An 11,795-nucleotide genomic window follows, 5' to 3' on the forward strand; every position below is an offset into this window, starting at 1 on the left:
TCATTCCCTTTTCCAGAAGCACATCTTAAAAGACATGTTTGTGTGAAAAGGGAGCCCTAGGGTCAAACCGAGGAAAGATTTCTAGCATACTGATAGTCAGCTACTCAAAGTGTAAGAGACTGTGCCGGTGAGACCCAGCATCGCCACAGCAGATGTGTTGTCTCACCATTGCTATGGCAGGAAACTCATGCCATCACCACAGTGAATGATCTATACATTGTTAAGGCAGGACGATAATACCACTGCCACAGAAGAGATTTAAGGCAGGAAGATAACACGCTGCCACTGCAGAGATTTATCTATACATTGTTAAAGGAGGAAACCGACTGACGCCATGGAGCAACAGGGAGGCTGATCCTGCAAAACTTAACCAAACCCCTGTGCATGTGCCCAGACCTGGGGTCGGGGGGATCAAGGTGCCTGGAGGCCCCTGGGGAATGTTGGGCACATACACCATTGCCGGGTGGGAGGTGTGGTTAAGAGAACAGCTTGTAACAGCTCTATAAAAAATTGAACCAACTAACATCGGACGGAGCGTTCCCCTGCCAGACTTGGAATCGAATTGGGACTGTCAGAATGCCACAGCTCTGGAGTGGTAGCTATCGCTGTGAATTCTTTCCTTTCTTTCTTTCCTTCCTTTCTCTCTTTATCTCTTGCTCTCTCTCCCTTTGCATTCGCAGATTTATTGTTGGGCAAATAAAGTTCCTTGGCTCTTGACTCCGTTTTGAGTCTTAATTCTGTTCCCGAGAATACAAACAACCACGTTCCGGTCTCAGAGTGGCATGTGACATTTTAATTGATATCACGGACAGGATTCTCGGTGACACAGAAAGTGCCAGGTTCTTTATGAGAGACTCGGGGGGGGGGGGTGGTGTGCCTGAGATGTACGAAGTGAGTGCAGAGTCTGTATGAGGAAAACAGCCGGGGAAGGACAAAGTGATAGAATTGAACAAGAGACGAGTCTCAAAAGAAGTTTAAAAATGTGACCTCCTGAGAGTGACAGGGGGTGGGGTGGGGTGTGTAGTAGTAGAGAATTTACAGTGACACCCTCTCAAGATGAAATAACCCCTCTTTGGTGAAATGTGTGCCCACACTTCTACAGATGTTTGTGATGTTTCCCCCACTGAAGTGTGGGGTGGAGATTTATATAAACTGGATAACTTACTGGGAACCTATTTATATAAACTGGATAACTTATTGGGAACCTATCATCTCACCCCAAGGGCGAGAATGGGCAAAAAATCACTGGTTCCAACTGCAGAGTATAGTGGATAGGATCATGATATTGCAGAAGGAGGCTAAAGTTAAACCTGGGAAGGGGAAATCCATAATTTGTACAGTTTTAGGAGCAAGTTTGGCAGCAGCCATGTAAGATAGGAGGCAGAGATTGTGTCAAGATAATGTCGTGGTCGATTCCTTGAAACACTGTGAGAGCAGTTAGAAGAGACCAAACAGCTATTAAAGCAGAAGAGAAACCAGAATGCTTTGTTAAAAGAAACATTAAGAGAAGAATTGTGGAAAGAAAGAGACTCATTTGGGGAGGTGGAGTCGAAGTTAACAGAGAAAGGGATTAGACAAATATATCCCCAGGGGGATTTACAGAGCACAAAAGAGGCAGCAGAAAACCCTCCTCACATGCATCCCCTAGTTAAGACTGAGTATTTATATGAGACAGACGACACTTGTCCCCGAATTGTTACTAAAGACACGACTGAGTTAGCAAAATTAAGGAAGGATTTTGCAAGGACTCCAAAGGAATCCAAAACAGAGTTTGGAAAGTGTCCTTGTCAGGAGGAGATGGGATTGTGTTGTCAGAGAAGGAAGCATAAGGATACTGGGGCCCAGGTGTGTTTTTAACTACTGGCAACCATCAGGCCCTATGGTCATTAACACAGAGGGCAGCGTATTGGGCCGGGGGACTGAACCCTTTGGGAGGGGAGACCCCCTAGCCATAACAGGTACAGTGGGTCAGCTGGTAGAAAGTGTACAAAGGGCAGCTTGTCTGCAGACGATGTATGACAGGAGGCTTGAATCTCGCCAGGGCTCTCCCATGACGACGCCTGTGGACCCAGAAGGGATGACTCCTCTAATTTGAGGACTTCCTGATTCTTTAAAACCCATTGGGATCCAGCTACAGGGGAAGATACGAAATACCCCCATATCAGACAGAGTTACGTGGGGGGAAGTTGTCCAAGAGCTAATTAACTTTGGGAGAAAATATGGTCCCATTGGTGGATCCTGGCAAAGACCTGAAGCAAGAGCCGTATGAACTGCAGGAAAAGCTGAGGGACAGTTAGCACAGGCTCAGAGAAGTTAGAATTCTAAATCGGTCCGATGTACTGATCCTGGGGGAGGGAGACCCCTAAGCCGACAGGAGTGGTGGCATCTGGGGCTCCAGAGAAGTATTCCCTGGGATCTAATGGATGGGCTTCGGACCCAGAAATTGGAGAATTTCTGCTATGGTCAGGGCACAAAGTTAGTCTTGAGCCAACCCCTAGTCCCCCACCATCAATAGGCATCGGGGGAAAAGCTGATGAAGTAAAGTGGGCAATGGGAAACTAGATCCTCCATCCCCCGAAGGTGGGGGAGAAACCGGAGGGTGGGTGTTTATTAGGCAACTCACCTGAAATTTGAGAGGAGATTTAACGACTACAGTAGCTGTAGGAACACAAAAGAAACAGTAACCTTTTTAATTGACAGAGGAGCACAAATCACTGCACTGATGCAGAGTGAGGCGGAGCAATGTGGAATTTTGACTTTGTCTGAAAACCTAATTGTCTTAAATGCTTTAGGGAGAACTCAATCAGTACCTGTGGCCTTGGTAACATTATGGATGCCTGGGGAGGAAGACCCAGTTAACACCAAGGTTGCAATAGGCCCTTTTCCGACAAATCTTTGGGGCATAGATATATTGAAGGGCAGACAGTGGTATGATACCCAGGGGAATTCATGGTCCTTTGGCATTCCTCAGATGAAACGGCCTGGGCAGAAGTGCGCCTGTTGCAAGCAGCACCTACCCTCCCCTCTTCCAGGATGACTAACGTGAAACCCTATCTCTTGCTCGGGAGAAAGGGGCTCAGGAGAGGATAGCTCCTGTGATTGAGGATCTTAAACAACAGGGCATTTTAACATTCACCCACTCCCCATACAATTCCCCAGTGTGGCCAGTTTGTAAATCAAATGGGAAGTGAAGACTGACTGTAGATTATTGTCCACTTAATGCAAACAGTGGTCCCTTGACAGCAGCGGTGCCTAATAGAGCTGAGCTCATCTCACTCGTTCAGGAACAGGCTCATCCAGTGATGGCCACAATTGATGTGGAAGATGTTTGCCATGGTTCCCCTGCAAGAAGAGGACCATGATCGTTTTGCTTTCACATAGGAGGGACAACAGTATACCTTTACTTGTCTCCCTCAGGGATATAAACATTCTCCCACCTTAGCACATCATGCTTTGGCACAAGAATTAGCCCAAATTCTCCCAGAACCGGGACTTAGAGTTTATCAATACATCAATGATGTTTTGATAGGAGGGGATCAAATTATTCCAGTACAGGTAACACAAGGAAAGATTATACAGCACTTAGAGTCTCCGGGACTCCAGATACCAGAGGAAAAGATACAAACTGCTGCAAATGAAGTGAAATTTTTAGGGACAGGTGGAGAGGAGGTTCAGCCTGTATTCCTCAGGACACCCTCTCAACACCACAGCAGGTAAAAATTCCAGAAAACAAAAAGGAGCTGCAACATGCCTTAGGCTTATTGGTCTTTTGGAGAAAACACATCCCAGACTTTGCAACAATTGCACAGCCTTTATATGACCTGCTGAGAAAAGGAGCAGCTTGGGAATGGGCTCCAGCCCACGATGAAGTGTTACAGCTTTCGGTGTTTGAAGCAAACACCCACCAGGCTTTGGGTCCTATTCACCCCACTGACCCTGTCCAGATTGAGTGGGGGTTTGCACACTCAGGATTGTCTATTCATCTTTGGCAAAAAGGACCAGAAGGTCCTACCTGCCTGATCGGATTTTATTCCAGGAGCTTGAAGGATGCTGAGAAATGATACTCCAATTGGGAAAAAGGATTGTTTATAGTGAGTGTTGCTCTCAGAGAAGCAGAGCAAACCATATGCCAACAGCCTCTAATTTTAAGGGACCTTTTAAGGGAATTAAACCTGTGTTAGCAGGAACTGCCCCCCCGGACAGGGGTGGCCCAAAGAGATACTGTGAGAAAATGGTATGCTAAGATTGAACATTGTTGTAGTGTCTTTACTGTCACTGAAGGCACCCCATAACAGTTAAATATCCAAGAAGAAGTAGCAAATCCCCAGGAGGAGGTTACCCCTCCCCTGTCTGTGGCAAAAATTGGTAAAAATTGCTCCTACTTTTTCAGAGGAGTTGTAGAATGTGTGGTTTACTGATGCCTCTGCTAAGAGAGAGGGTAAACAATGGAGATACCGAGCTGTAGCTATTAATGTAGATGCTAACAGGGGAATCATTACCGAAGGTGAGGGCAGTGCTCAAGTGGGAGAGTTAGTGGCAGTGTGGAGCGTGTTTAATAGTGAGGAAGGGGCTAAGACTCCAGTGTACATTTACACTGACTCGTTTGCATTGTTCAAAGGATGCACAGAATAGCTCCCTTTTTGGGAACAGAATAACTGGGAAGTAAACCGAGTGCCAGTGTGGCAAAAGGAGAAGTGGCAAAAAATCTTGGATATTGCCAAACGTGGGGATGTTGCGGTAGCATGGGTGCCGTCTCACCAGGAAAGGGCACTCTGGCAGGTGAATGAAGTAATAGGGCAGATGAGCTGGCCAGAATTGCCCCTTTGCAGCAGGAAAATCAAAATGGGGAAAACTGGGACAGACTTTTGGAATGACAACACATTAAGTGTGGTCATACAGGGTCTAATGGTTTATACAAAGAGGCACATGCCAGAGGTTGGCCTGTCACTCGGGAATCTTGCAAAACCTGTATTTCAGCTTGTGAACGATGCAGACTTCTACTAGAGAGACACCCCATGGAAGATTCCCCCCTTCATTTGAGAGATAAATAGTATCTCTGGGAAACTTGGCAGATAGATTATATTGTCTCTCTGTCTCTCACTCTCTCTCCCTTTGCATTCGCAGATTTATTGTTGGGCAAATAAAGTTCCTTGGCTCTTGACTCCGTTTTGAGTCTTAATTCTGTTCCCAAGAATACAAACAGAACAACGCTCCGGTCTCAGACCGGCATGCGACATCAAAGGGAGATGCAGATAAGTGGGTAGCTGTGCAATCACTTGCCATGGCCTACAGGAGGTCTTGAAAAGAGGTATCATCTATTTATTGTTAATTGTCTGTCCTTCTGTTTCCCCACCAGTTCAAAGCTTTTACCAAGTTCTTTTCCTTTCAGATCAAGGATTCTGACTTTTTATATGAACACATTTTGAATCCTTGTGTGATCTGACATGTTGGGAAGGGAACTGGAACTGCCCTGGAAGCCTCTGGAGAATGACTGTATCTGGAAGGAGGAGGAATACATCTCTTCTGTACATTATTTTGTGTAATAATAGTTGCAGTGCCCCTGAAGGAGAGTCTTCCAGTTTCTAAGATGCTTTTCCAGTCCTATGGTCAGTCTCATCAGAGGAGGAAACTCAGGTTCCCGGCAGAGTTTATGAACAAGAGAGATGTAATTCACAACCTCCATGATACCGTTAGTGGTTTCCTTCTTGTTTCTGCTAATATGAGCATCCCCCCCAGTGCTCTAATCTTTGATGGAAATTAGTACCCTTCTGATACTGGCTGGTTTACATCTGTTAAACATGAGACTTCTTCAGACAGCTTGGGCCCATCAGGATTTCTGGTTCCTGAGCTTTGTGGTTCCCTTTTATCTTCAACTACTTCAGAGGATTAAAATATCACCTGTGTCCAATGTGGATTCTCTTTGAACCGCCAGAATAGAGGGTGCTTGAGATGTCAGGAGTGGAGAAATGAGAAGGGAAAGGCAGAGCAGGGAGGATGCTACATCTTCCTGCAGATGGCAGTGAGTGGCGTTCTCCTGCCTGTGTATGAGGTGTAAAGCACCCTTTAGGCTGGAGCAGAGGGACTTTGTTGGGCTAAAAGGCATGTGTATGAAACCGCTTTCAATGCCATTTATTTGCTCTGTATATTTCTGTTAAAATACACCGTGACAATAAGGTAGTTTAATTTACTCATGCTTCTCTACCAGATTTCACTTTTGGATTCTCACACATTAAAAAATAATTGTGGCAGGAGGGGTTGTAGCTTTGCTAGGAATATTTGAGACAAAATGCCTGTAATACTACTGGTGATTTTGTGCTACTTCTCTCTGCATGCTTTTCTGGGAACCAAGGTGTTGCATGCACTACAAATGCTAAGAGAAACATATTAACAATAATATTTTATTTGTTTATCCCTCAAAGGGCAGTTGGTTTTTTGTAGTTACAAGATGAAACCACAGGTTTTGCCCATCAAAATCTAGATAGACAAAACATGAGTAAAAAACAGGGAAGGAAATGAAAAAGCATTAAAAGTGAAGCAAGCAAGATGGAGATAGGGAAAAGTGGATTGAGAGATTAAGAAGTTACTTTTTAGTCACTTGTAAAAGTTTATTTTGAAGGATATGTTGGCTCGGTACTGGAATTGGCTAGGTGCTTTTCTAAACTGTTCTCTATTTAGGTTATTCAGCCAAACTAAGGCAAAGTCTTCCATAGAGTAAATGTCTGTAATTTTCCAGTTTCTGTCAAGTAAATAACAGCAGGAGAACATTTGTTTTTATATGATGGCATTCTGGTGCCAGTCAGAACTTGGGATATGCTAAAAATGAAGGGGACAGCTCATGTTAACTTTTTGCTTTGGGTTCTTACAGAGGACTGTTTGTCACTATTGGGTAGCAAATGTTCTAAACCACAACCCCAGACAAAACTGCGCGTGGGATTTTAGGAACATTTACAGCCTAAATCTTGAACCAGATTTGGATTTTACAAAGTGACTGCCAGTTTTTTTGATACAAGTAACTGTGCTGTAAAACAGTATCCAAACTTAAAATACCAATCTAGAAAGAAATTATGTTTTCATACAGACTCTTTACATTAACAACTTGGTGTAAAGGGTCATTAAAGTAAGAATCTGATTTTTTCTGGCATGGGTCCACATCTGAACAGCCTAAAATCCAGCTTTAATCCATGTGCTCAGTGTTTACAATTGGCTGGCTCTAGGCTTCTTTAAGCCAGATAAACTGATAGGAAGTCCAAGGCTCAGGAATGTGGTTGGAATTTAGGCCCAGCTACACCTGTCTTTGTCTGCTTTTCAGAACTTGAGCTTCTGCAAATGAGTAGCAAATTTTACTTCTAGCCTTACAGAGATGGTGTCTTCTTATCTGTGCCTTTGTATGTGACTTTTACAGTATAATCTCTTTTCTTTACCCAGTGGTCAGGCACCTTCACCAATGCCCTTGACTGTGGCTCTGCAGAGGACAAGACTCAATCTTTTCTTTTTTTTGTCACCCGCTTTGCTACAGGTAACATCAGTTGCAAGGGGATGACAGAGCGCATTCATAGCATCAACCTTCACAACTTCAGCAATTCCGTGCTCGAGACCCTCAACGAGCAGCGCAACCGTGGCCACTTCTGTGACGTGACGGTCCGCATCCACGGGAGCATGCTACGCGCCCACCGTTGTGTGCTGGCGGCTGGCAGCCCCTTCTTCCAGGACAAGCTGCTGCTGGGCTACAGCGACATCGAGATCCCCTCAGTGGTGTCAGTCCAGTCTGTGCAAAAGCTCATTGACTTCATGTACAGTGGGGTGCTGCGGGTCTCACAGTCAGAGGCCCTCCAAATCCTCACAGCTGCCAGCATCCTGCAGATCAAGACTGTGATTGATGAGTGCACAAGGATTGTCTCGCAAAATGTGGGAGAGGTCTACCCGGTGATTCAGGATTCTGGCCAGGAGACACCCAGGGGAACGCCCGAATCAGGCACCTCGGGGCAGAGCACTGACACAGAGTCTGGCTACCTGCAGAGCCATTCGCAGCACAGTGTGGACAGGATCTATTCGGCCCTCTATGCCTGTTCCATGCAAAATGGCAGTGGGGAGCGCTCCTTTTACAGTGGAGCTGTGGTCAGCCACCATGAAACAGCCTTGGGGCTCCCCAGGGACCATCACATGGAAGACCCCAGCTGGATTACCCGGATCCATGAACGGTCACAACAGATGGAGCGGTACCTTTCCACCACTCCAGAGACCACACACTGCCGCAAGCAACCACGCCCTGTCCGAATTCAAACCCTCATGGGCAACATCCACATTAAGCAGGAGATGGAGGATGACTATGACTACTATGGCCAACAGAGGGTGCAGATCCTTGAGCGCAATGAGTCTGAGGAATGCACTGAGGACACTGACCAAGCAGAAGGCACTGAGAGTGAGCCTAAAGGGGAGAGTTTTGACTCGGGAGTCAGTTCCTCCATTGGCACTGAGCCCGATTCCATGGAGCAGCAGTTTATGGCTGGTCTGGGCCGGGATGGGCAGCAAGAACCTTCTCAAGCAGATCAAAATGACGTCCCCGCTGATGGCACTCAGCCGCAGCCGCAGCAGCAGCATGTAGATGCCAACTCTTCCTCGCCAGAGAGAAGCAATGACGTTGAAATGGACAGCAAAGTGCTCACAGTCAATAACAGCACCGAAAAGGGGGCTCTGCAGCCTTCTGTCAACACAACTGTTGCCCAACCATTGCCAACCACACAGATCTACTTACGCCAGACAGAAACCCTCACCAGCAATCTGAGGATGCCACTGACCCTGACCAGCAACACTCAGGTCATTGGCACAGCTGGCAACACCTACCTGCCTGCCCTTTTCACCACACAGTCTGCTGGCAGTGGCCCTAAGCCTTTTCTCTTCAGCCTGCCCCAGCCTTTAGCTGGCCAACAGACACAGTTTGTGACAGTGTCCCAGCCTGGCCTGTCAACCTTTACTGCCCAGCTGCCAGCCCCACAGCCCTTGGCCCCATCTGCGGGTCACAGCACAGCAGGTGGGCAAGGCGAAAAAAAGCCTTACGAGTGCACTCTGTGTAACAAGACTTTCACCGCCAAACAGAACTACGTCAAGCACATGTTTGTACACACAGGTAAGAGTATGTCCCTTTGGCTTATACACGAAGCCCGAGAACGTCCTTGGCAAACACGGACTTAGATTCTGTTTCCCAACCTGCCAGCCCCCAGCACAAACAGGAGGGAGAAGTTAGCGAGGGAGCTGGTATCACTGAACATTTTCCGAGCTTACTGCATTGAAGTTGAGCCTCTGCAGAAAAATATAGGTCTCTTACAGGGGCCTGACTGTGCATAGTGCAGAAACAAGCTCATTTTTCTTGGAGTACAATGTGTCCTGCACCCATCCAAAGAAATGGTAAGCATGCATTGTCCTCTGCAGGCTGTCCAGGCAACACTAAGTGGAAGTAGCATGAGGAAACTCTAATAAGTCATTAAAGAAAAACTATCTACTAAGAAGAGGCTTCCCCCTGTAAGTTTTACAGCTACAGGGGTTTAAGCTCAAGTGATGATGATTGGCATGAGTTCAGGGCAAGTTCATTCCTGGTGGACTTGCAGCAGTAGATCCAGGCCTGGATGTTACACACACTGCCACATATTTTCTAAATCTCACATATTGCTGTAAGAAAGTAAATTCTGAGTTTTTTCAAGAAGTTTTACTGTACTTCACTGAAGCTGATTGCTCTAACTCCCTGTCTCTTGGCAAGTCAGGTGTTTCACTGGCTGTGAGTACAAAAACCCAGAGACAGAACAGAACATCATCCTTTTTGTTTAAAAATGCAATTGCTTTTGAGACAATATAGGTAACCATATTTACTACTGAGCCAAAACTGCCTTTTCTGGCTTTGACAGGTTATAACACTTCAAAGCAAGGAGATAGGTGTATCTTATATGGAGAAGCTATCTTGGGTTCAGGACTAAATTTTGCTTGCTTTAGCCCTTGGCTCATTCTGACATTGGAGAGAAATTCTAGTTTAGAGAAAGAGTAAATATTTCTCTCACAAAGCAGTGGTTTTGTTAACGTCAGATCTTAAAATAAATGCTGGGTTTGTGATACATGGAGTAGAACCTGGAGAAATTGCCCAAGGTATGGGAGGAATGTAAGTCATGCCCTCCCCATTGTATCCAATAGATTTCACTTCTGTATGCATATGTAAACTTTTAACTTCTATTTACCTATAATTATCAGATAAATGAACAATTCCTCTAGACGTCTAAGGCAGACGTACATACACAAAATGGTCAACTTCTCAGGACTGGTACAAAATGTGTGATTGCAAGGACCAAGAATCCTGAACCCCGGGATTATCCTCTGTGTCTGTTTACGCTCTCCATCCTTCTGTTGTGGATGATGATACTATGTAGAAAGTGTTGTGTTATTCAGAAAAAACATCCCTTTCAGAGCACAGTCAAATATATCTGCCTACATCCTTGTTCTAAAAGCTACAAATGCTTTTTTCACAAGTAAATTAACTGAGATTAGGTGCTTTATTTCCCCCACCCTAACTGTGCACTGCATTTGATATTTGGAGTCAGATAAAGAATAATAGTGGGAGACCTGACCTAAAATATTCCTAGCTACTACACATAAAGTCAACCAAGGAAATTGATAGACATCTCTAATCACAAATTAATATTTTATTTGTGTGGGTCTGAGAATGCCCAAAATAATGAACTGTGGTGGCAAGGAGAGATTTGGGTAGATAAATTATTTCAAAGTTCATTTAGGAACAAACTGGCTTCTGGAGTGTCTGGGAGGATAATTACACCTTAGCCAACAGAGGGCACAGCTTCAGAAAACTCTTCTGAAAATCAGAGAAGCATGTCTACCTTGTCTAGTGCTGGACAGGATCATTATGAAAACTGAGAGGAGACAGCTTTTCCCACTGCCAGATTTTCCTCAGCCCTGTTAAGTCAGGCAAAGTGGCTCTGGAAAGGATCCATGGAAAAAGGGAAAGATTTGGGAGCTGCAAATGTTTGAATTCGACTTGTTTGGAGGGCTCACAGGAGAAGCCATGGAGGAATCTAATCATAAACCAGAATTCAACAGCCTAAAGTCCCCCCAACAGCTGTGCTTCCAAAAACTACATGTTGATGTAGCTTTCGCAATGGAAACCTACCTCCTTTCTTCTTTTACATGGACACAGACATACTAGAGATGGATATTTTTCCATGGTCCCTGCAGACTGGCTTTAATGTATCCCACAATGTTGTTCTCCCAGACATGCAACATTGTGGAAATACAGTGCTAGAATGCATGCAGTGTCCGTGCATCTTATAAACCATCATTGCCTTCTCCTACATACCACGCTGTGATTAATATTCGGTAACTGTCCTACATAGCTGTCTAAAACGAGTCAAATTTGAAATGAAGAACCAGAAGGAGGAACGTGCACATTTAATTCACTAAGCAAAGTTTTCTCTGACTTCAAGATGAAGAATCGTGGGAATAAAGAATCTCACATAGGAAGCACATACATTTGCATACAAAAAAGAAAACCTAAAAAGTTTTTAGATTCTTCGGAGAGAAGAAATCCCAGGAAGGTTTTGAAGCTAAGATTAGAAAGCCAGAACCCAGTGTATCTTAGAAACATGTGCATGCAAAAATTAGGGTGGTTTTATAGCATAGTCTTGACAGGGTCTAGAGCAGAGGAGACTGAGTTACTACGAACTCTGGGACATAGATTGTCTAAGGCAAAAATGAGCGTTGTAAATATAATCAGTCTCTTGTAAGTTAGTAAGACTTTATTA

General features: G+C 45.0%; 1 protein-coding gene across 2 annotated transcripts in view; it reads left to right on the plus strand.

Annotated features, from left to right (window-relative positions):
* The window catches only part of ZBTB20 (zinc finger and BTB domain containing 20), a 518,279-nt gene that overhangs the window by 478,600 nt on the left and 27,884 nt on the right, over window positions 1-11,795 (plus strand). For both annotated transcript variants that reach the window (XM_080393607.1, XM_080393606.1), the window contains one exon: window positions 7,517-9,124. In XM_080393607.1, the coding sequence (XP_080249733.1) occupies window positions 7,537-9,124 (1,588 nt within the window). In that variant the 5' untranslated portion in view covers window positions 7,517-7,536. The remainder of the gene's footprint in view (window positions 1-7,516; window positions 9,125-11,795) is intronic.

This window comes from Falco punctatus (genome assembly GCF_963210335.1).
Source record: "Falco punctatus genome assembly, chromosome: 6".
NCBI classification, from domain to species: domain Eukaryota; kingdom Metazoa; phylum Chordata; class Aves; order Falconiformes; family Falconidae; genus Falco; species Falco punctatus.